The sequence below is a fragment of the Apteryx rowi genome, unplaced genomic scaffold (assembly GCF_003343035.1).
Source record: "Apteryx rowi isolate R43461 unplaced genomic scaffold, aptRow1 scaffold_68, whole genome shotgun sequence".
NCBI lineage: Eukaryota > Metazoa > Chordata > Aves > Apterygiformes > Apterygidae > Apteryx > Apteryx rowi.
Genome location: NW_020450960.1, coordinates 1,688,993 through 1,714,489, shown reverse-complemented (window position 1 = coordinate 1,714,489; position 25,497 = coordinate 1,688,993). Strand labels below are relative to the sequence as shown.

At 48.0% G+C, this 25,497-nt stretch overlaps 1 protein-coding gene across 1 annotated transcript in view; it reads left to right on the top strand.

The window, feature by feature from the left end:
- Positions 1-25,452, top strand: part of TFAP2E (transcription factor AP-2 epsilon) — a 27,027-nt gene extending 1,575 nt beyond the window's left edge. Inside the window, exons 4-7 of the mRNA XM_026086016.1 lie at positions 20,654-20,882; positions 21,140-21,258; positions 24,570-24,711; positions 25,164-25,452. Of these exons, the coding sequence (XP_025941801.1) occupies positions 20,654-20,882; positions 21,140-21,258; positions 24,570-24,711; positions 25,164-25,452 (779 nt within the window). The remainder of the gene's footprint in view (positions 1-20,653; positions 20,883-21,139; positions 21,259-24,569; positions 24,712-25,163) is intronic.
- The last annotated feature ends 45 nt before the right edge of the window (positions 25,453-25,497 follow it).

Here is a 25,497-nt window from a genome sequence, read left to right as displayed (position 1 = left end):
GCCGGCAGCGGGACGCGGGGAGCCCCGGAGCCCGCACCGCCGGCGGCCGCGGACCGGTCTGAGTGCGACTCCCCGGAGGATGCCCCCGGCGGGGGCTCCCGGTCCTGCCGCCCCGGGCGGGAGCCGTGCGGCGGGGAAGGGACCCCGGCCGACCACCGCTCCGCGCCGCGCTGGGCACCGGGGAACGGGCGCGTCCTGGGGCCGGCGGGGCTCGTCCCGGCGGGAAGGAAGCGTTTAACGGGGGCGAGGAGGTGGCGCAGCTGTAGGAACCGCGGCCGGTGCTCGCACATCCTGCCGGTGCCGCCGCCCGGCCTCACCCCGCCGTCGCGGCTCGGCCCCCCTCCTCCGCTTTTGCAGCAGCCCGGGCCCCGGGGGACTCCCCGTTTTCGGCTCCATAAAGGAGGTTTTGCACCGGGGACCGGCGAGGTGCGAAGCTGAGGCTCGGGGGAGGCGAAGGTGCCCCGCGGCCGCGGGTTTCTCCGCCGCTTTCTCCCGGGGCCGGTGGGGGAAGCGGCCGCGGTGCTGCGGGCGGAGCGCTCCGCACCGCTCCCCGGAGCCGCGGGCTGCCGTTGGTGTCACCCACCGCCTTTCCTAATTTACTGCCGATCCTCTCCTACCTGTTAAGCAGCCCGTCTGCTTCAAAGCAAAGCCCTGTGGTTAAAATAGCTCAACTCCGTAAAATATTTTTCTAATAAAAACTTCAGCGGGCTGTTGTTGAGAGCATTAGGGACGTGACCGATTTATGCGGCTGCACGGGGTAATAACTCGTATGAAATATTCAAACACTGCTCTTGGCTTCTCTCGGCGTTTTTAGAAGAGCAGAAGTAGGTAGATGGAAAGGCGTGTTGACTGCTCCGCTGTAAGGGCTTAAAAGCAAGCAGGCAAAGTGAACCACAGCTGCCGTTAGAGGTTCGGTGGCAGCGGTTAACGCTGTCGGGTCCCGACACCCGGAGTTCAGCTGCGGGCCCGGAATTGCTGGATGGAAAGAGCCGGTAACACGCGGGGGGCACCGGAGCGCGCGGGGCTGCTCCCGGGTTTCCGTGGCCGAGGCAAGGCGCCGCTGAGGCCGGTAGGTTTTAGCCCGGACAGACACTGGCGGCTCCGGCTGCACTCGCAGCCGCCGTCTCCGTCCCCTTCCCTTTCCCTTTCCCTTTTCCCGTCCCCTTCCCCGGTTCCTCAGCGGCGCCCGGCGGCTGCAGCGCGCTCGGGGCTCTGCCGGCAGCGGGGCCGCTCCGCTCCGCACCGCTCCGCAGCGCAGCGGGGACTTTCCGACTCCCGCCTGAAACCCAGAGCAACTTCCCGGGCAGCGGCAGAGCGGGGAATATTTCCCCGCGGTCTCTCCGTGCGTTGCGCACTCCACCGACACCAGCGGTGCTGTCATTGCATGGGGGCGAAGAGGTGTTCGCGGTGCATCACAGTCCCCCTTACATGAAAGTTGTTGTTCTAAGAATGCAGCTTCATTATAGAAGGTATTTCAGTGGAGCATTAATGACCGTAATTATTTTAGCTTTAATTAGAACACCTAAGAGGCATTTCATTAAATACCCTTGCATGAGAAATGCTTGCAACAAGCTGCAGTATGCGTTTGTATTCTCGCTACACAGAAACGCTTGTCGTGCGTTTGATTTTTTTGTATGTGCAAGAAGCATTAGAGATACCATTATAAAATACAATTCAATGAGAATATTTGTCTGGAAAGTTCGGCTGAAGTTGCAACGGGTTGTTTTTTTCCCTCCCCTTGTAAAAATGTGTGCTTACTTAGAAAATTTTTGTTTCGTGTCTGGAGGAATTATTGTTGTTTCGTGCCAGATCTGTGCCTGAATATCCTCTGGTCTCTCTCTTTCGAAAAAAGAAAATAACTCCGTCTGAAAAGCAGAGGCCTGTGGATACAAGTTGTCTGCAGCCTCTGTGCCTATAGACACTTGCTCTTCCTTGGCTGTTTTTTTTTTTTTTTTTTTTTTTTGACTGCTGTGTTTGGAACAAAGGTGCAAAATATGTTTTGGAGAATAATTAGATTTTGACTGTAGCCTTTAAGGTGTCTGTGATGCCCTGCACAGAATCTCCCGATCTCTCATCAGGAGCACAAAGCATCTGATTTTCCTGGAGCAGCTTGAGAAATCGATAAATCTAAAAGCAAGGTGTGGGAGGGAAGCAGCGCGGCTTCACCAAAGCAGCCCGCAATAATTCAGCCTAAGCTGCTCACGGCAAGGAAAGGAGGCAGGGGGGGAGGATTTCCAGGAGCGGCGCTTGCAGGCGGGCGGCTCCCGGTGTCCCCGCTCGGGGCTCCGTCCCGGGGCAGCGGCAGCTCGGCGGCTGCTGCAGCCAGGATCGGTCCCGGCCCCCGGTCCCGGCCGTTTCGCCCTGCCGGGGCTGGGCTCGGGCAGCACTCCGGGGGCATGGGAGGCGTTATTAGTGCGTATTTCGATAGCTCCGCTGCCCCTTCCCTGCTCAGCCGCCTTGGAAGCACTGCCCAGGAAAGCAGGCGCGTTTTCATGGAGCTGGAGCCGCAGGGATCAGAGAAAGTGCAGCGGGGAGGGACCCCGGGAGGCAGCCCGACGGCCCCTGCCCCACGGCGGGATCCGCTCTCCTCTACCCCTCCTGACAGATGTTTGTCTAACCTGTTCTCGCCTGCGGAGATTGCTCGCCCTCCCCGGAGCCTGCTCCAGTGTTTCTCTCGCTTTGCCACGGCAAGGTTTTTCCCTTGCGCCGAGCCCGCATCTCCCCTAAAACAGGAAAGGAAAAAAAAAAAAATCTTTTCGCATCCAAATGCATAGCGAAGCTGCCATTCGCTCTAGACGTCCAGAAAAGTCTCCCGAGTTTAAGTCAATAGAGATGGTTAGTGCTATGTTAATCCTCCCATAACTACGTATTTTGCTTCGCATCTGAAGGGCAGCCCTGTAAGCAGGAGTTGCTAGTCAATAGTAAGCAAACTTATTTCAAACTGGGCAGAATTAATTATTCTGCAGCCGGACTTCTTCTTTTTTTTTTTTTTTTTTTTGATGTAATAGTGAATCCTAACTCGACTCGCCCCGGTTCCGCGGCGCCGCAGCCCGGGAGCGCGGAGTCGCCGCGGGGCCGGGGCGAGCGGCGGGACCCGGCCCGCTCGGCAGCACGGCGGAAAGGGCTTACAAGCTTGGAAAAAAAATCGCAGACAAATTCCAAGCGATTTACAGTCAGGTAGTAAAAATTACGAGGTGTGCATTTTGATAGCGGGGATTTCTTGGTACGCTTCTCTCTAGGAGAAGTTATGGGTAAATGTAAAAAGCACAGTTTTGTCATAAACTGCGCAGTAATCTCAAATAACACATCGATTATGATTAATCCTTAAATTCCTCACAGCACGGCCCTCTGACAGAACTCTGATATATCTTTGCATGTGAAAACAGATAAATCTCTCCTTAATTAGTTGCCGAGATACCGTTGTCCCGGTTCAACAAAATATTAATCACCTGCCCAAAATCCCTAAAGCGACCTTTAACTTCTGTATTTGAAAGACACTTTTAATTCGAGCCAAGTGCAGGAACTTTGAGTCAAAAATAGCGCTAAATATTAAGGAAGAGCCCTCTATAACTTTCCCAGCGGTGACCTCTGTAAACAGCAGCACTCCGCTTGCACAGGCTGTCACCTTGCGCGTCCCCAGGGTACATTATGCCTTGTCTCTTTAGTACAGTGACTGTAATTATAGATCTGGCTGGAGCAGATCCATATTCCCTTTGCACAAATTGATACTAACATTGAGTGACTGAGATTTAAGGCAAACTGTTTGACGGCGGAGTAAAAACATTGTGAGGCTGCGGCAGCGGCGGCAGTCGTTCGTGGTCTCTTGCCTTGATACCTGCATCGCAGGTACGGCGGCGGCGGAGGAACCTCCACAAAGCCCGGGAGCGTAATGCCAAAATATTTGCGGCTATGTGTTTGCTTTTTTTCCTCCTTCTTAAGTAAACTTAAACAGTTTTGGTAGCTAATATCATTACAGACGATTTTTATGGAGATCTTAGAGATGGAGCAGGCTGATACGCCTCTGGTGTGTTTTTCTGAGCTCGCAGCGCTTCGCGCCTCTCCCTTGCTGCAGGTGGCCTCGGTTTTAGAAAGCAGCAAAGAAAAAAAGAGGAAAAAACCCATGTTAAGCCTCAGAAAGGGAGCAGGAGAGGAGGAGTGCCTGGGCGCCGCGGGCGCTGCTGCCCTGCGGGCGCTGCCTCCTGCGCAAAGGGGCGCAAAGCTGCGGGCAGCGCCGTCCCGGGCTCCGCGCCTCGCCGCGGAAATTCCGCTTGCGCCGAGCCCGGGGCCGCGGAGGAGGAGGAGGAGGAGGAGGAGGAAGAGCGAGCTGCCTTCCCGCTGCCCGGGGCCGCTTCCCGGGTCTCTGCGTCTGTCGGAACCGTTCGGGGCAGCGAAGAGACAGATTTTTGGTAGAAATACCCGTTCAAAATTCAGTTTTCACAAGTACTTTTGTAACTGGATCGAGTTCGTTATTTCTGGGAATAATCTTCACACTAAAAATGTTGACTGGAATCTTTGCGCGGTGTAACGTTCCTGTAGCTCAGTAAAAGAGACTTGGTTGGTTTAAATGACTATCAAGAAAGCTGATATATTTGCTGAACCCAGCCACGGTTGCTGAAATGTTTATGCCAAAGGGTTTTACTTTAGCTGCAGAGATGCTGCATGTTGTTGGTGGCAGAGCTGAGATTTGTATTTCAGTATCGTGAACTGTAGATAATACTGAACATGGGATCATCTTCCCTCCCTGTCTTGACATGATAAATAATCAATATATTTATTTTGAGGAGAAAATGGATAAAATCTCATGTAGGGAGGTAGAGCCTCTATAAATATCTTTTGTATAGACATTTGTTTGTTCTTCCTCTTGTTGGAAAGTATTTCAGGAATGTCTTTGTGTTTCTTTTTTCTTTTTTTATCAAGCATTAATGTAAGACTGGGAATATATTTTTTTCTTGACTAGAAAACAGTAAAACGAACTCTGAAAAAGTTTAGTCTGGGGCTCTGGCTGCTGTAGGCAGCTACAGGCATTTTGTGCTCTGGTTCACCTGCTGCCATTGTGCTCTAGACACCGAGACAGCTGCTGGCGGTGACGTGGAAGCCCCCGGACACGCTGCTGCGTGGGAGATGCGGTGCAACTTCATCTGAGCAGCCCACGCTCCACGTGCACATCCTTCCCTCTTCTGTAAGGGGCAGGGGGGATTTTCTGTTTAGGAAATTAAGCATTATGCTGTTACATTTCATAGCAAAAAACCTGAACCTTGGTCATAAAATTAGGGTTTTCATTGCTTGGACATCCTTTCAGGATCAGTGGAAAGCTTCCGATAGAGCTTTTTTAGTAGAAATAAGGAAAGAAATCTCTTTGCTTGGTCACCTTGGTGCCTGGGGGTGCGAGAGCAGCCCAGGGCACAGGTCCGTGCGTGAGCTGGTGGTGCTCCCGGTGCGTGGTGGTCCCAGGTGCCCAGCGTGAGCAAGGTGAGGCCCCACAAGCTCCGGGAGCAGGGAGAGCCGGGATCCTCAGCACCCTGCTTGGTAGGCAAACGTTTCGGCTGCAGCGTTTTACAACCTGGACTACTGACGGAGCAGTACATAGCCAGCATATGCTTGTGCTTGCATCTAAGCGTGCACGGGCACTGCCAGGCTGAAGGGGGACTGAACTCCTTTGACTTCTCTTTGAGGCAGCAGGATTTGGCTGCTTTCTCCTGCATGTTTGTGACTTGTTTAAATTTCCATCCGAGGGTTTTTAGCTGCTCCGGCGTGGCAATGCTAGTGTTTCTGCTGAGGAATGTGGACCTGTTTGGCTGGATGCTGGACACAGACAGAAAGCTATGTCTCAGAGAGCTCCGAGCCCACATTTAGAAATACTGCAAGAAGTAGCTGTCACAGCTAAAGAATGCAGCAGAGGAGGGAGATTAAGAATGAGGTCCTTAGTCCCACTTGCCACCACACATGAGCTCCAGGTTTTGAAGCAAAATCTTCCTTTGGGATTCGCATGCAGGGCTGCTGGTGGGATCTCAGGCGTTTTTCGCCTGGGCCAGCCCTGCTGCAGCTTGGCACTGGCAGTGACAGGAGCATTCCTGTTTCTCTATAGTTTCAGCATGGATAAGAACTCAGTTGTAAGAAATGCCGCATTAAGCCAGATGTGGCAAAAAATCCTGAAAGAATGATATTCACAGTAGATTAGATAAACATCATTTCCTGTGACGAGAAAGGTAATAAATGAGGTCATCCTATAAAACACCTGGGGCTGTGAAGACATGTCTTTTATAAGACTGTCCATAAAGTGTGGGCGGAGGTGTTTGGACTCCAGTCAGATAGACCGTGCTGAGCTTTGGATTATCTTTCCAAGCTCTGCTGGCAGAGCCCTCGTGGCTTTCTGCAGCATCTGCTGGGGTAGTTTGCCAGAGTGGGAAAAGGGGCTAACCTGGAACAAGCTGTGTCTTGACTGGAGGAGTTTGCTGCCATAGCTCTACTAGCAAAGTCTTTAAAGTTTAGACAAGCCCTCGCACACACCAAGAGCTACAGCGTTCATCAAAACACAGTCACACCTCCAGATACCTGCTCTTCTCTTGCATACACACTTATGCGTATGCTGCAAGAACATCTACTAATCAAACAGAAAAACTTAAAAGAAAGTTTTTACTCTGAACTGCATCCAGATCTCCATTCCTTCATTAAAAATGTATTTTTAATGTCCTATAATTGCACCAGGATAAAACCAGGTGTGTGTTCATGTGAGATAACACACTCGGGTACCGATGAAGGCGCTGGGCTTTGTCTCAGCCTTCCTGGTGCCTCCCAGGCATGTGCTATCTCCAAGTTTCATGTACCTTGTCATGACTTACTGTTTAATTAGATGTTTTTAAATGAATTTTTTTCTTTGTTAGACGTAAAGACCCGTTCTTACAGGGTAGGTTCAGAAAAGCCAGCTTGGGTTGCTTTTTGGCATGTGGCTTGTGAGTCAAACCAAGTGTTTCTTCTCCAAGAGGTGGACTCCAGATGAGATTTTTTTTCACGGGATGGTGCCGTGCAAGGCGCCAGCAGACATGCTGGGCTGCCTGCGGAAGAGCTCGTCCTCTGTGCCTTGTTTTCTGGGGCTGCGAGTTATTTTGGCAGTTGGACGGTTTAGCCTGTTAGTTGAGGTTGCTGACGATCCTGCTCTGCGGCGGGCAGGACTGCAGCCAGTTGCGCGTACTTGTGGGAGAAGGGGAGATCAAGCGCTGGGTCATCAGGTGCCGGCTGTCCCCGACTGTCCATGTCACCCTGTGGGCTTGTGCTGTAATTTGGAGAACTGCGTGAAGGTATGAAAGCTCCTGGGGAAGAGCACAGCACACGCAAGTGTGCAAGGCAGAATAGAAGAGAAACACTCTCCAAGCAGGCAAAAGATGTAGGGAGAAGCGGTGATAGAAAAGGGATGGGAATATTCCCGAAAGGATTGGGACTGCTGAGAGAGGAAACAATTAGGGGAAGACATGGAAAATAATGGATGCTTCTCCGCTGGCTCAGGACAAGCGCTGGGCAAGCCCTGGCCTCGCTTTCACTCCCAGCTTCTCTTCCAACTCCATTTCCTGTGGCTGTGAGTCACGGCGGTAGGAGGGACAGGCAGCAGGTCATGCGCAAACCGTTCGCTGGGAACGTGGGGAGGGAGGCGGTTAGTCACAGACTGCTTCCCACTTCGCCAGGAGATATTTGGTAAACRTCGGAAAGCCCTGCTCTGCAGCGAGCCGGGCCGAGCTCTCCAGGTCGGGCTCGTCTCTTGTCCTCGAGCGCTCGTTGCCCCAGTCGTGGCGCACGTTGGTGTAACGCCGCCTGCTTGCTGCGTGCTCCGGAAAGCCACCGCCCAGCCGGCGCTTATCAGCGCATCTGCACAGCCATAAAGCCCGCGAGCGCCAGCCGTCCCACGCAGCGGGCTGCCGCACACCGCGGCCCCCGGTCTCCCGGGGAGCTCCGGCAGCRGGGAAACTCCCGGCGCCGAGCATTGCCGTGCTGCGCCGGCTTGGCTGCGCTTCTCCGTGGCTCGAGGGTGACAGCCTCCGCGGCGCGCCGGGTCCGGGCGAAGGGCTGTGCTGAGCTGCGGTTTGCAACACCCGCTGTGTTTATCCTCAGACCATCCCCGCGAAGCGAGGCGGTGCAAAGACGTTTATTTTGCAGACGGCGAAGGGAGCAGGCGAGGCGAGGCGGGCGCCGCTGGCGGCGGGAGCGCGCATCCGAGGCCGGGGCTGCTGACGCACGGCGACTTGTTTGTGTGCTCCAGCCCAGGGACTTGCCCGGGGTCATACGGAGCCTGTGGTAGAGCAGAGCCAAACTTAGACCATTCCTCCCTGTTATTTGCCTGTTTAGTAATATTCCAAGATATGTGATCTCAGGAAAAAAAATGCATACAAGCGATCTTAATTATTTAAAGAKCCTAAATGAGGTTCTCTGAAGTCCCAGACTAGTGCCCTAGCCACTAACCCATCCCGCCCTTTCCTGTGTGATCCTAGTGAATTACTCATTCTTGCTGTCCTTCCATTTGTTTGTTTAATTCTTAATGGAGATACTAATTAGCAAATATGGATATAATGCTTGGAGCTGCTAAATGCTCAGCCATCGTCTCTCTGTGCCCTATACCAGACCCAGTTCTGCTGCATCTAGGCATCATCCTTGGTTCAAAAAGAGGTTAAGTGTCATGGCTTAGGGGAGAAGAGCAGAGAAGCACAAGGGAGTGAGAAAGAAGTGCAAGAAATGAGCCCAGACAACCCATTGCAATTAAATATCCCAGAACATGGTGTGCCCGAGAGCCAGGCGGTTCAGGAGCGAGGTGCTCTGGGGCTGGACGTAGGAAGCTGCGGAGCGGGTTCATCCCTGCAGCGTGAAAAGGTCTCCCAACTTCCCCAGCGTCCGCGGCGCGTGCTTGGGATTCCAGCCGGGGCTGAGTTTCCCCACCCTCTATCTCAGGTATTTATCTAGCATCAGTCACCAAGTACCGAGGCGCCACGGAGCAAGGGATCAGGTCAGGCCTTATTCCCTCTGGACTGGTTGGGCAGGTCGGGGTGAGCGAGCAGTGTCTCCGAGCGAGGTGACCGCGTGGAGACGGCGCTTCTGAGAGCTCCCTCGCTTGCCTGCTCCATTGCCTGGGACCTGCCCGTGCTCCGGGCTCTCGCGGGCACAGGGCTCACCCCGAGATGGGAGCAAGCCCAGGGCTTCGGGCCACGGCCCTGCTCTGCCCCGGCCAGCAGGCAGGGCAGCGAGCTGACATGCCGCATCCCCCTGCTAAACTGTCKGCGCTCGACAGAGCCTGAGCGCAGAGATTTTGATGACACCTCAAGGAAAACGTGAAGAAAAAGCAGGGCTTTAGTCTTGTGTTTGATGTGGCGTTAGCAGGAGGTCCTGCCTGTCTCTGACCAAAGGCATTCAGGATTGCTTCAAGCTCGCAGTCCGTAGCTCAAGCAAAAGATCCAGGTTAGCAGAGACGGGAACAATTATTGAAGTTACAATGTAAGAGAGTCTGTAGATGCCGTAAGAGCTGCAGTAACAGTAACCCGCATAAGGATGCGTGCCTTTCTGGGCAGCTGGCGGGATTCCTCCTGACACCACTTCTGTGGCTGGTCAGAATTGTTTTCCTTGTAAAAAAGATGCTGATGTTGGTCCTTCCATGAGGTTTGTCCTTGGTACCTTCGCGGGTTTTGTTCCAGTGCAGGGAGGGTTTTCCGGTGCACGCGTTTCCCCGCTGCACGTCCTGCAGCCTGGGCCAGGATGCACGTTCCTTGTTGAAGCATGGTATTGACCGAACTGCAAAATGTCTGGTATGCCCTGACATCTTGCCAATACACAGGCCTTAAAAAGCCAGGACATCTTTTGAGCAAGAAAAAGTAAAAGCATTTTCACTGTGATAATACTGGGCAAGTGGTGTCTTTCCCCCAGAGCTACCCCCAGGCGAGCCAGCGACTCCAAAATGGCAGGTGAACTGACATATTTACATTACTGCGGTTTGAAACTCAAATTGAAACCCTCCCCAAATGCTCTGTGGATTGGCAGCAAGTTCTATATGAAGAGAAGTATTTTGCTATTATTATTCATGTCTAATCTTTGCTGAAGGGTCTTTTGCCCTTCAATAATCTAAATACATTTTAACAAATTGATACTAACATTACTGTGGCTTACATAGGATCCATAGCCATTTCGAAAAGACACTGCATCTTTGTTCTCCCTTTTTAGATTATGTAGATCCAAGCCACACAAATTCAGGCGCTTCTATAGGGAATACAGGGAAAACCTCTCAAGCATGTTACTGTAAAATGGATTATACTGTTTAAACACATAAAGATCCCGTACACTGGTTGCCAAAATGTAATGGGAGTTTGTGCTGCTAAATGAATAAACCTGTGATGCTTAATGCTACAGGGCAGAATGGTGGAGTGTGCGCGAGTCTGGGAGAGTTTGCTGCTGCATTACACATCTGAGCCAGGCTGGTGGTGCGGCATTYGAGGAGAAACTTTCCTTGTGATCAGCACCGAACGGTGCAGATCTCCTGTTCCTCTTGTTTAAGTTCTAGGGCTCTCTAGCCTCCCGTTTTATTTTCTTGCCTTCCCAATACCTGCATATTTTCTATGCTGTGAAACGCACGTATTCTGCACAAAAAGAGACAGAGCTACTTAGATCCCTCCAGAGCAGATAAAAACTGAACTGAATTTTAAATAAGCATTATTATTTTTCTAGCATAGATGTGAAAGGGTTTAGCTGCAAATTCAGAAAAAAAAAACATGTTAGGGGAGGGGAAATGAAATAATCTGAACTATTGCACTGAACTGTAACTTTTCAAACAAAGTTGTAAAGGTAGAAGTAAGAATTGCAGTATTACTCACAGGAGAAGATAGATGAAGTATTGTTATCAGAGCAGTTCTTTCAATCAATAGTAGAAAAAAAAGGTGCAGTACTATTTACTATTTGTAAATACACCTTGATATTCAAAAGCAGAATCTAAATCTTTTTGTATTTATTTTCTGTGAAAGTTTGGGTACTTGAGCTTCACTACCTAGAAGGACATTTTAATCTTAAATATTTGCTGGTTCCCAGTGGGATTTTCCTCGGTTTTCCATTCAGGTTGATACATCAGGTATCCATTGAGGCGCCCTAGACAGCATGGCACAATTCATAAAATCAAGTAAAGCAGTGACATTTGTGGGTATTCATAACAAATTGTTTGAGAACAGTTTCCCAAAATTCACAAGACGCTCTGACCAACAAGCGCATTTCAGGATGAGTTATTCCTAAACTGCAAAGAAGGCAAATTCATTAGCTGAAATTATTAATTGCAAATTGCTTACTAGTCCCCTTTCCAGTCCTGAAGGAACACAAGGTGCTTTTGCAAAGGTCTGAGTAATTTTTCTTATTATATTGATTGGCCATTCCTTTAAAGACACAAGGTAATAACCAGGTACTGTCTTTAACTGAGACTATGTATCCTCTAGTCTCGGGGAAACTGTACTTTAATACCTTAACAATCTGGCCTGAAACTCCCCAGAAACAGGAAACTCCACAGCAAAATACTGCCAGTACTTCACTGTGTATACCAGTGACACAGAAAGAAAAATGCAGTTAATATCATGATACCTTAAAATTTAGTTCATAACCTAATGTATTGATTTGCATTGGAAACAAAATGCAAGTATAGGAGCTTTGCATAGGCATGGGATCTCTCCTGATTAGAGTTCTCGTGGGAATCGTTTGAGGCTGCTGACTTGTATTCCTGCTACCTCTTTTCTTTCGAGGGTCCCAGATCCATTTACCTATCGGAGCTCAGCAATCTGGAAAGCCCAGAGATAAAAACAAGATTCTTTCCATCCTTCCATTTGAAAGGCCTTCGAGCCGATTACAGCATTTCCTAGAGAGGCTCTTTGACATGGGGACTTGATTCAGGTTGTGCATTCAAGATAAAGAAAATACCTGTATAATCCCCTCTGGGAAGAAAGGATAATTACAGACTGCGGGTTTGAAATATAGCTGATGGCACTGACCTCCTTCTCTGGACCATCAATAAATACCTCCCTGCTGAAACACCAGGAAATTGAAGAAGCTGAACTCTGCAGCACCTCCTCATTGAAAAAGGGCTTTTAAAGTTATGGTAGGAGCAGTTGCCTCTGGCTCACACCCACATGCAGATACTTCTTTATGTATGTATCTCTGTCTTATAATTTACATCAGAGACATTCAAACTAAGGTTAGATTAGTTCAGTGAGGGCTCTTCCTGAAAGACAGCAGTAATCCTTTGCCTCTCTGAAGCACCTTTCATCAGAGGCTACTCAGAAACATTAATCAGCTGAAGCCTCCCAACACTCTGCGGAGAGAGCAGAGGCAACACACGCGGGTGAGCAGAGCAGCAGGACACGGGCCCCCCTCGTGCTTTATTTGGGCTGCCGTGAACCTGCAGCAACACCAGCACCAGCAGAGCTGACCGGTGTGCAGCCACCAAGAGAGGGATCGGGCCCAGCGTGTCTTAGGTGCTTTTGGGGTAGCTGGAGACTGCTGTGTCTAAAGATGAGAGATTGCTTTATAACAGGTGGTCTCCTAAGAGGATTAACGGCTACCTCTTTAAAATGCGATCTAAGCTTCAGCACACTCTGACTTTTAAAAGAGATGTTGCAACAAAAGCTCCAATATCCAGGGATTTGATGTTGCTGAGATGGAGGATTTACCTGTAATGTATCTAAGGAAAGAAGAAAACAGACTTGTAAGACGGGCAGCGATTTGCATGTTCCCTSTGGACTTGTTTTTCCCCCTCACAGCACCTCGAGCTTCTGCTGGAAATGAAACTGAACAAATAATAACATGATAAGCAATTTAATTTCCAAGTACCACAAATTTTCCTGCTTACAAATTATTCACAAGCATGTAGCACATTTCTCATATGGAAATGAGTCAGTGTTTCATCTTTTTCTTTTTGTAGGTAAAATCTTGTTTCCTTAAAAAAAAGTTGACTRTGTATAGTCAGCATCTGAGTATCTTCCTGGAGTGCCCAAGCGGCCGGTAGCTAGCTCCAGCCATCGGCAGTGCTATCCTGCAGCTCCTTCTGGGCACAGACACGCAGAGCCTGACCCATGTGTTGCAGACTGTCCTTCCACCACTGAATGGAGATTACGAGCTTGCTTTTGGTGAATATTTATATTTGAAAGTGGCCATTTTCAGGAATCATAGGGGTAGATTCAGACACCTTTGTGAATGCACAGTTGAAAGGGCTGTAAACACAGTAGATTTGAAATCTACTTTTGAATTCAGATGAACATTTGCAGGGTTTTATCCTGACAGATATCTGTCTTGTTTGAAATATATTCTGGTGGAGTTCACTGACTCTTAACCCTTTCGCTTCAGAGCAATATGTTGGAGGGAATAAGCCAACTGAACGTATCGTTTCAGTCTGAGAAATACCAAAGCTGAAGCTGCAATGGCTCTGTTGGTCCAGCCCAAAGCTGTCACATTTGCTGGGGGCTAAGAACACAGTTTTCCCCAGAGAGCAGTATCAGAGTCTCTGACCAGGTTCCTATTTTCAGATGTGAATTAAGAGCCCACTGATTTGTCTTCAAGGGCAGTCGCTGGTCTGGCAGGAAAGTGGAACCYGCTAAGGGTTTTACACATGTGCGTGCTTGGACATCTGTTGCTAGAAAGAGAGAGATGGCAGCATGGAGGCTWGGAGATGGAGCACTGTCACCCCGGACCCTCACACCGCGCAGGAGAGGATGAGCAGGCAACAGAAGCGCAAGGCTGCAGATCTGTCCGTGCTGTAATCCTAACTCGTCACTGAGAAATTCAGCATTATTCTCCCCAATGTATGAAGCAGCTCTGGATAGAGTTACYTGCTTTTCATCTGACAGGGGAAAGACATCTGGGAAAAGCAGGAAATTCTTCAAGATTTTCTAACTTCTTGGGTAAAAGCCTTTGAAGAACGTGTTTATTTTGCTCCTCCTTCTTTGTACCTGGAACCTAAAAGCCAAGGGACCTATCACGGTGCAAACAAGACCGTCAACTGCAAGCTAGAACAAAAGTGACAGAAAATTTATGCTTTATCTTGAAACACCTTGCCCTGACATGGAAGATACTATTCTCCTTACACCTTCCACATCACTAGACTCACAGGCTGGTTGCTCATTAGTCCAGTGGTATTTCTCCTCTTTTACCCTCCTGCCCAGTGTAGAGGAAGTGTTCAGAGAATTCAGGGTTTAGGATGCTCCTTTCCCCTTCATCTTTGCAGGCTGTATCTCCTGAAAAGCACTGCACAGAAATGAGCCTCTGGCATCCCATGACATCTGCAGCATCACACTGGAGATATGAGGGCCTTGCATTTGTAGGGTTTGCCTTTCCACTTGTCTGTCTCCCAAAGATGCATCATTAAGTCCTGGGCTTAGGCACTGAACCAACTCCTTCTGGCTACGTTTATCATCCAGGGACTTTTCACCTGGAGAAATCTTTCATCCAGGAATCACTTGGCAAGTTTTAATTATGTATCACAACATCCCTCCCAGGTAGAGGTTATTATCTCTATTTTGTTGATGGAGACACTCAAGCCCAAACTGAGGAGGTGACCTGCCCGGTGTCATAAAACAAATCCCTGGCAGAGAAGGAAGCAGATTCCAGCAGTCCTGACCTGCAGCCTCCCTGTTTGCATCAGCCATGCTCCTGTCATACTTTTGGATGCAAAGGATCTGGGAGGACAATTATACAGAGGCAGGATCTGTCCAGCCTTCTTTGAAGGCACTCAGGAAAGTTATGTGACAAAGCCTTTGGTGTTCTTAGAAACCAGGACCTATTTTGAAATCTCTCTGAATCAGGTATTTTCACACCACAGCAAACTAATTGAGTTGTGCGAGTTTCATCATCCCTGACAGTTACACCCAAGGTATGTTTAAAAGACAGACTAGATCCGACTCAGCACAAAAAGGGCATCTCTGACTGGAGATCACAAGCTTCTCCTGTTCAAAGGGAAGATGAAGCTATGTGAACCTGCCGTGTAGCACCAAGGCAGGTGAGTCGCATGGGATTTTGTGTCACTCTTTACACTGCTGTTCAATGCATATGTGAGATGTATATTATACTGGCAGTGGTACCGCCGTTGCAACATTAAAGGAGGCAGCAAGATGCTGATCATCATAGAAATACATCTTGTGACATTATGCAGAAGAAATAAGGATACAGTTTCCCTTTTGACATTCAGCAGGTCACACACCTATTATTGATACACTGCTATTTAAAATAGCTAACTGCAGAATACAACAGCATATCACAAGACAAGATGATACAGTGACCAACACCTTGATATTTCATAGCCTTACAAAGAAAGTTATAAAACCAGAGACCACATTTAATCATTTTTTTAATAGCTATTGCCCAACTTTTAGAAAGCATCATAAAGCCCAGTTTGCTTGTGAAAATATTCCCACAGATCAGAAATGCATGTATTCATATGATGCCCATATGCCTGGTAAATCATTTAACTTGTTCTGTGCCTCATTGTGCCCAGCTGTGTGAGTCAGCTCCCACAAGGATTGAGACTTAATGACTTAAGTGGCAAGTCTGGTATCAGCATTGGGCTGAAGATTAGCAATGCATAAAGCACTTTGAGGTCTTAGGGAAAAGGACCATATCGGCTATATTTCAAAATCACAGGTTTCCTTTTCAAATCAGATCCTTCTGATGCTTCTGCTGTGCAGCCATCAATCACATTGCACATCAACAGCTCCGAAACCCAGAAATAGCATCCCCCCAGGTCTGGAAATTCACCAGGGCAAAATGTTTTACCATGATTTTAATGTGGGAAATAAGCAGCCAAGCTCACCTCCATGTAAGTAGCTGAATATCACCAACACAAGTCAAGACTCTTTGAATTTGCTGAATCAAAAATAACAGGACAAATCTGAACTAAGCAAAATGCAGACAAAAAAAACCCTCTCTCTCATTGATGAGGTACTTCAGCCAGGGAGAAAACTCTCAGGAGAGCTTGACAGCTAAAGGCAAGAACAAAGTTTTGGGAGACATAGTGTAGAAACCGAGCCTGCAATGACTGTAGGGCTTCAGAGAACAGACTACAATTTTTTTTCCTCTTCTCCCCATGTAGACGTATGTCTGCATGTCTCACCAGTAACTCATCTTCCTGGAACTCTGCCCAAGGTTTTGGTTTCTCTCCTACATCCCTAGCTCCTTGGGTGACTGGAGAAGACAAAAACCCATTTAGCAACTCAACAGTTCTTTTTCTCAGAAGACCCCCACATTCCCAGCATTTCTTGCTTGAAAATAAGTCTGTACTAGCAGTACAGCACAGATCTTGCTCTCCCCAGATTCAGCTGTGCCTTTGCCTCAAGGCCCCTGGATCAGAGACAGCCAGCATTAGCAGGTCTATCTACAGCTCCCAGCTTCTGGAAGTAGGTTTTCCCCCACTGCTGCCATACTCTCCCCAGTTTGCCCTCCATTCACCTATTTATTGCAGTTTTCAGATCTCACTTGGAACTGATAAGACCCTATTCCCATGGGATTAATAAATAATAATGATGGCAGATAGTTAAGAGAAAAAGAACTTACACTTTCTAGGAGGTTTCTGAGCAGTCACTAGAAACCTAAAATCCCCTTCCTTCCTCTTCTTATATACATATGCTTGGAAGAGCTGAYGCCCAAAGCTCTACACGCACCCAAATGAAATCAGATCCACTCCCCCTTCCCTAGACTAAATTGACCTGAACACAGCCATTCCAAGGGAAAAGCAGCCTCTGTCCTACCCTTTATAGCCTTCCTGGGGGTGGGGGTGTTCAACCCAGCTGAGCCCTGTCCAATTCATCAGGCAGGGCCTGGAGGGAGGAGGCCAAGCACCTGTGCAATGCTGYGCTTTGGGGAAGTGCATATAACCCTTTCCTCGCCAGTCTGTGTGCAATGTGTCAGCCTGTCACTGTATGAACGAACAGTCTCTGGGGTGTGTTTCTGCTGGCAGTACTGTCTTCTGTAGTCATAAGGGAGCTGAGCCTACTCCAAGCTGCCTCTGTGCAGCCTGTATCTTGTAGTATCTTGTATCTCATATCCTATATCTTGCCTGCCATGGGGACAGTCTGCACATTGAGACCAGGAGTGGAGAGCAGGCTATTGAGAGAAAGGTAATGTCCTTCTCCAGTGCCAAGGGCAGGTATCTCCTGTAGCCTAACCCAGGAAACCTCAAAAGAGGTGTCCAGTACAGTGATACTGATGTAATATTTCTATTCCCAGCCTTAATGCTGCACTGCCTGGAAACTGTTTGCATGGGGTTCAGGTTTGTGCCTTTGCTGTGTGACTCAGCATTGCCTCTGCTTGGCATAGAGAGGAACTGAGTGCTCCCAGGAGAAATAAGAGAGGCGATTTGTGTTATGACTATTCAATACCCTAGAGCCCAGAAATGTTGCCATGAAACCCTGTCTCTACTCCAGTGGTTTATTCTTCTGCACTGTAGCTTAGATGAAATCTTGACATGATGCTGAGCTGAGCACCACGTAGCACTTCCCAGAGGGGTCAGTTGCCTGCATGCACGCGTCTTGGTTTGGAAATGCCCCTCTGCTCCTGCATATGGCACCAGGACTCAGGGGATGTGTGTGCTCATGCGCCAGGGCATTGTGCTGTCTGCTGGGCATCGTGCAAACCTGCAACAGTCTCATGCTTCCTTCTTGTCTGCAGGCTGGCTCAGGTGCTCCGATCACCTGCTGCTTGCGGGAACAGGAAAGCAGCAACTGAAGATCGAGGGGGACTTTTGGTTTGCTCAGATGACAAGAGACAATTTTGGTTCCCCAAAAGCCAAGGAAACAAAGCTGTCAGGCTTTAATGGTAGCTTGTCTCCCTCCTGCAGCATGTTTATGGGCAAACAAGCTGCAGATCAGACCAGGCAAACAGCAGGTGAGGCCAAATAACAATAATTAATAATTAATGGCAAATGTGGCTATGTTTATTCTTGTTGTATTGAGGCAACATTGTCTAATGGATGAAGCACTGTTACAGGACTCAAGAGACCTGGGCTCCGTTTCCAGCGCTGCTGCTAACGTCTGTGTGATGCTGGGCCAGTCACCCTTTCTGTTTCTCCTTTTGCATTTTGTATGCTTTGCTCTTGACGGTGCAAGCTCTCCATGACAGGGGCTGTCTTGTTCCATGTGTGCACGGTACTGAATGTGATGGGGCTCTGATCTCAGCTGAGGCCTCAAGAAGAGTAATACCAATAATCATTTTCTGTTATGGGTTCCTCAGTAACGATGCCTGCATGGTTTGGTTGTGGCACATAATAGAGATAGCCTGGCTATTTTGGGCATTAACTTTCAGAGCTGTAGGATCTGGTTTACAGTTCTCCAGGGGGATTTGTTTTTGACAGTAGGAACACTCCTAAAACTGCCAGTACATGTTTTAAGTGTTGTGGTGTCTCCATATCATCACACTGCTGTGCATCAGCATCGATCAGTGCCTTCCCATGCACTCCGCACCCACAACACTGCACTGTCCTGGACCTCCATGTGGCCATCCTCTCCCAGAGCATGCTGCTGTTGTGTGTGGAATGACTCACAAACACGTCATCTTTCTGATCTCCAGGAAAGTTTTTCTGTAGGTTCTGGTGTTAACTGATGTTGGTGCCAGAAAGGTTTGTTTCCTTACTCAGGTGCCATGGACAAGTGTGGTGAAGCATGCTTCCCCTCTCTCCTGCATGACTGTTCAGTCATTCATATGCAGATGCAGGTCCCCAGCCATGCATGAAGGCTTGAATGCACACCAGTGCATGATTTCCAGGCTTGCACAAATGTGTGAATATATTCATTATGCAGAGCTCTTCAGGCAGACAAATTCATAGAAACACATGGATCCACAGCAGTTAACAAAAGATATGACACAAGAAACAACATCTGCTCTCCAGGGGTGTCTAGCTACGTGGTGGCACTTGCTGCAGCAGAACTCACATCTGCTGTGGTACCTGGACCTGAAGTGACATACATCTTTGCAGCGATGCATGGATATTTGTAAAACATGCTCTGACTTCTTATTTTAAGGGTGTGCCCCAGAGACAAATATTACCTGTTTCAGGGTTATGAAAGAAAGCTCTGAAATCGCTGCTGCCTGGAAATAGCTCTGGTCTCCTAGGTCACATGGTGATTTCTTACTTGTATCTGTTCTTCCCTTAACATCCCTTAACCAGCTACAGTTGTGGTAAATGCCAATAATTTAATTATTGACTCTAGCAGGGGAATCGGTGTATCTTTCCCTTTGGTCCCTTGACTTCATCCCAGTTTCATGCTGAGAGGGAACTTAATGTACCTTAGCTCATTTCCATTAATCTTTTAGTCTTAAAACATCAGCCATTTTTATATAACATGTGCTATTTTTTATTGCCACACTAACAAGTTGTTGAGCTGTATTTACGACATGCTGATTGTAAGCCCCCATTAATAGGCCCAGTCTATTTACCCTTCCCAATCAATTTTCAGGTTTTCTGTTTCATTTTGGGCATGTGTATTTCCTTTATAAAACCTGCATCTCGCCCTGGTATTTGTTGCTGTATTACTTGTATGAACCATTTGAATGTACATTATGGAACAATCATTACCAAGTAACCACAGAGAATGCCAGGGCTGAAATGAGCTGGAGCAATGGCATTTGCAGCCCACTTTGGATTCTTTGAAAACATGCTTTTTTTTCTAGAGTTAAATTGGTTATTAATTTCAAAACATAAAAGCCAAAGAGATTTGGCACAAGAGTCAGCCATAGCTTTAACCCATAAATCCTTATTGCGTCTAAGAATGTTTCTTACTAAAGTGACGTATGGGAAAAATGTTCTCATTTCATCCTGGATGTGATGCCATGGATCCGGTGTGATGCCACATTCACCACTGCCTAACTTCTTGTGTTAACTAACTTTTGTCCATTAAGTAAAAGGAGGTTTGTGCTGGATTAATTGGGTTTGATCTTCTCAAGCTTCCTTTAAACCAGGGATGATGAAAGTTTAGGGTTGCGGCTTGTTGTGGGGCTAATCCCAAAGCTGAAGTCAAAGGAAGTCTTTCCACTGGTTCCCGTGGGCCGCATATTTGCAAATTTGGCTCTTGGCCATCCCAGCATTTCCCAAGTTTTATGTAGGGCATGAAGGGCTCAGCCTTGTTGAGCCTGTCCAGTGGGATGCAGACCTGTGCTTGCCTGAACTGGGCCACATCTGCAAACCTATACGCAGGTGGCTTCCCAAAGCCCAGGGAGAAAGAGCATTCGGGCCTGGGCCTTGCGGGCGAGCATTTTGTGTGACAGGCCAACACTTCACCCTGCCACACAGCACGCCACTAAGATGCTTAGGGGAGACAGGCTGAGGAAGCTGGTTTCAGATCCAGACTAAGCTGTGGCAGTTCTTAGCTTTCCGGGAAATTATCCCAAAACCTTGGGTTTAGTTCCACTAGAACTGGGAAGGGTGGGTAAGCAGGTGAGAGCAGAGTCTGGATTTTTTCCATTTTTTTTCCTTTTTATTTCTAGTACTCTTTTCCTTTATTGAGGAAAATATGAAACTAACAGACCTCAAAGCCAGGCATGTTTCCATCGGCTGATGGCAGTGCACGTGTGCTGGGTGTCTAGAAAGCTGCCATGAGAATCACCAAGCTGTTTCCCTAACTCCGGAGTCTCTCTGTGACAGTCTCCTGTTCTCTCTCCCTCCCTTTTCCCCTAGTGCCCATCCCCTCCAAGGCAAACGGCACCACAATTTCCACCCTGTCAATGAACAAAGATGGTYTGATCGGAGGGGTGACGAATCCCAACGAGGTCTTCTGCTCCGTGCCTGGCCGCCTCTCTCTTCTCAGCTCCACCTCCAAGTACAAGGTGACGGTCGGGGAGGTGCAGAGAAGGCTTTCTCCCCCCGAGTGTCTCAACGCCTCTCTCCTCGGCGGGGTCCTCCGGAGGTAAGCAGCACGCCGCTCCTAGAAGCTTTGTAATTGCCAAAGGATGCGGGACTGCACTGTGTTTTGAAATATAGGGGAATAACTCTAAAGCCAGTTTCATGTTCTGTACTAGRTCTCACATCTGAGATTAATGGCGACCATGAGAAATTAGCTGTTTACAGTATATTGGAGAGTAACATTTTAGTTGCTTTTTCTTCTTTCTCTTAAAACCCAGAAACTTAAACTAAATTTTTTTTCTCCTTGTTTTCTTCTTTCAGAGCAAAATCAAAAAACGGGGGCCGGTGTTTAAGGGAAAGGTTAGAGAAAATCGGACTAAATCTACCTGCAGGAAGGCGTAAAGCTGCAAATGTCACCTTGCTGACATCCCTAGTGGAAGGTAAGAGTCTTTCTTTACTCCCTTGTACGATGGGAGTGCCGATACTTCGCCCATTCAATACCTTTCATTTGTAGCTTTCCACAAATGAGAACACTTAAAACAAAGTATGCAGTGGTCACCACTAACTCAAATTGAGACTAGAAATATCCCAGTGTACGCCTCCATGCTAATTCAAACACAGCTGTCTTCTGAAACTCATACATTTCTGCTGGACTAGTCATACTAGTCACAGTACGTCTTGGAAAAGGCATTCAGAACCTGAATGAGACTGAACTTCAGAGCTGCAAGCTTACTTTTGGCAATATCTAAGTTTACCATTCACTTCTGTGAACTAGGTATACTAAAATTTTGTCAAGTTCACAGAAACCAAATACAAAAAAGCTTGAATAGAGCCGTTAAGAATTTAACACACACGTTTGCAGTTGTTTTATAGCACTGCGTGCCCACTTAAGCTACAAACCCACACGCTACTGAACATGCTGTCCTTGGCCAGCATCGATCTGTTTTGTTGGGGCTCCAGCACCTCAGTCAGGTCTGTGTCTTGTCTCACATAAGAAAGAGCTGCCTCATATCTCCACTGGGACAGCAGGGGACAAGCGAGACATAGAGGAGATGCTACGTAGCTTTAAGGTCTTGCAGTTGGAGATAAGGTTTATAGTAGCTGATCACTGAGCGTGGCATTAAGGCCTAAGTACAGCTATGGAAAATGTGTTACGGACAGCACAGCCTCCACAAGCAGCGTGCAACCTGTCCTTAAAGTATGAAGTGCCCCTGCTTAAAGCTGCTTGTTTATTTGCTTCCCTCCTACTTTTTGCACTATGGAAATGATGATGTCGCCACTGCATCTTTGGAGAAAAGGACACGGGATGCAAACAAATGAAATGACAGCTCTGACTCCCTTCTAGCTTTGGAATCCATTGTATTTGTGCCCAGCATGCTGGAGGCAGCTGCCTGCAGTTTCTGAATAGAAAATCATCTCCATTGTTGCTAGCAAATTAAATGACCCGCTTCATTAGGCGGAGGTTGTTACTAAGGGCAGTTGGTTCGTGCTGAATGAAAGGCTGATTTCCATTAAAAGAAAAGGAAGAAAAGAATGAAAGAAAGAAAGGAAGGAAGAAATGTACATTTTGATTTCAGGTGGCTGCTGATGTTTTGGTTACTGTGTACCAGCTCATAGTAAATAAGAGTGGTGCCATGTGTGCTTGATGGATATAATTTCCTCCTGCAAATAAGTATTATGGTACTTGGAGATGTTTCACACAGAGGAAGGTGCTATTGCTTTGTCATTATTCAGCACACAGAAACTAGCTTGTCACCCTATGCCCCAGCCTCCCTCTTTCTTGATCATTTTCTCTCTTAAGTTCAGTTTGTCTTCTCCTCTCTGCCTTCCCAATGTCTGCTCATTTAAAGAAAAAAAATGGGTGTTTTTTGGGTGCCAATGATATATTTTTTTCTTACATTGACCCATACCTGTTCCTATTGATGGGGGAGAATGGGTGCCTGGGAATGATGCACAGAAATGAAAGGCATCATCTGCACTGGTACAAGTGAAGCACATTAGACAGGTGGAGCTGTGCAATCTCTATCAGAGGGATGTCTCCAGGACTTAGCAAGTTGTTTGCTTGGTTTCTGGAGCTCTGCCACAATTTGAACTCACATCCATCATTCTTTGCTGTTGAGCATTAGTCATTTTTGTATCTCACAGTTGTCTGTTTAGATCATCTTTAAAAGGCCTCAAGATTTTCCGGTGAGAAGGAAGTGAATCCTGCTAGAATTGGAGAGGAGCAGAACAGAGTTCACTGTGGAGTCCTCCATGCATGTGTTCTGCAGAAAGCTCAAGGGCTGTAAACAGCACTGAGATACTGCAGTAGTGAGCAATCCAGGGAGCRTTAAGAGGGTTCAGAGACTTCAGAAGCATGAAGCTCTCAGAAGCTCTCAGAAAGAGGTCTGTGTTCAACCAGGCTAGCAGGCTCTCACCTCTGTGCTGCTGTGAGACAGGACTCCTTGGCCTCTCGCTGCCCCTGTGCTCCCGCCCAGCACACTGCCGTGGGTGCTCGGGCGTTCTCCCTCCAGAATCAATTTCCCTGGGCTTTGACTCAGTAGCTTTAATACCAGTTTCCAAAGCTGGACCACTTTGACCTCTTTGCTGAAGCCTCTCTAAGCCAGCACCCGAACCTCCTTTAAAGCATTCAGCTATTTAGTCACTCGCACTACATTCACAGCAGTAAATAAATCCTGACTTTAACCATGAGGATAGACAGCCCTTTTTTATTGCCACAATAATTGTTTTTCTGCAGTCAATATGTTTTGATTGTTTTTTTTTAACATACAAACTACTTCAATTCTGATTCTCTAGGTTTACCTTATATTTTCCTTATTGGAGGAGGAGACACAGTGAAAAGTATAATCTTTATATGGGAAGCACAAACACTCTGCCCATAATGTGACTTAACAGACTCAGCTCTCAGAGCTGGGGAGGCCGTGATGGGATCTAGGTTAATGCATTAGGATGGATGGCCTAATACAGATGAGCAGCAGGGGGCAAGTCAAATTAGCTCTGCCTGTCCAACCAGGATTTTGGGTGTTGGGCATGATCAATTGCCATCAGCTCTGATTATTTCCATGGGGATGCCTGAAGATGGATCAATTTCATCAATGAGTGGGCATTTCCACAGGGTGATGGATATGCTGCCTGTGTGTCCACCCCGAGGGCTTCCTGCTCAGTGTGGGAGGATATAAACACCTTCCTTCTGTGCTTTTCTCATATCCCCTTTTTGTCTAGCAGTCATGGGTTAAGATTGCTTTTTCACCCTCCAGCCCCTGTCTAACTCTGAGACTTGTCGATGACTTTCTTAATTTGGAGAGCCAAGCAGGAAACTGTGGAAGAAAGTGGGGAGAGAAAGATGCAGTGAGGGAGGTGGCCAAGTCAGGTCAGAAACACCTCTGCTGTTCTTTCTTTTGGAGGAACAGCTCAGCAAGTCACACCTCATCCCAATCTAACTCCAGCCAGCTTCAGCTCCATGCCTTTTTAACACTTAACAAAGGAAGGGGCCATCTTCTGTTGAAGGTTGGTGATGGTTCATTTGGATCTGTGTGGACTAATTTTCTTACAGCTGAGTATAAGAAAGTCTTAGTGGTGTCATTGCACCAACTCTAGGGCCAAAGAGCTGTTGGGTGGCAACTGAGAAAGGAAAGAGTGTTCTAGTCACAGCAGACACCGGCCATGTCAGTGAGGTGTCTGGAGCCGCTACAGTAAGCGTTCCCTTTTCACACGGGTATTGACATAGCTTATTAATCTGTCCTGCTTGTAGGTGAAGCTGTTCACCTTGCTCGGGATTTTGGCTACGTGTGCGAAACAGAGTTCCCAGCCAAGGCGGCAGCAGAGTATCTGTGCCGACAGCACTCCGACCCCACCGAGCTTCACACCAGGAAAAACATGCTGCTGGCTACCAAGTGAGTATGGATTGCAATGAGCAACCAAAGCACTGGAACATTAGGTACCTGCAASCTATAATGGAACAGCAGCTTTTGCCCCAAAAGCTTATTCTTCCATGGGTAAAATAGGGTCTCATATGCTGCACGCAGTTATATCCAAAAAGATGTACAGCACAGTGAAGAATTAGTATGGATCGAAGGACTTGCTCGTACACAGGAGAGGTTAAGTTAACCCTAGGGAGCATTTCCACACTGCCATACGTGTCACTTTGAAGTGGCAGCAGCTGCACCAGCTCCCATCCTGTCTGCATGCAGGGGCTTTCCAGGCTGGAGCAGAAAACTCCTGGAGGGGCAGCTACTCATGCTAGTTCTGTTATGGAAGCAAAGAGCAGGTAAAGAAACTCTGGACAAAGCTATATCCCTGCAGCTTTCCAAGACCATTTAAAGTAATACAAACTTTTCTCTTCTAGGCAAATTTGTAAAGAGTTTGCAGATTTGATAGCCCAGGACCGCTCACCACTCGGGAACAGCCGCCCCTCACTCATCTTAGAGCCTGGTGTCCAGAGCTGTTTGACTCATTTCAGCTTGATAACCCACGGCTTTGGGGGCCCAGCTATCTGTGCAGCACTCACGGCCTTCCAGAACTACCTGGTAGAGTCCCTTAAAGGGCTGGATAAAATGTTCATGAACAGCACAGGGAATGGGCACACGGCTGGAGACTCCAAAGCATCAGAAAAGGAAGTGAAGCATCGGAAATAACATGCTGTCTCCCTCCCTCTCCCCAGCGAGGGAGCTTTCCCCAGG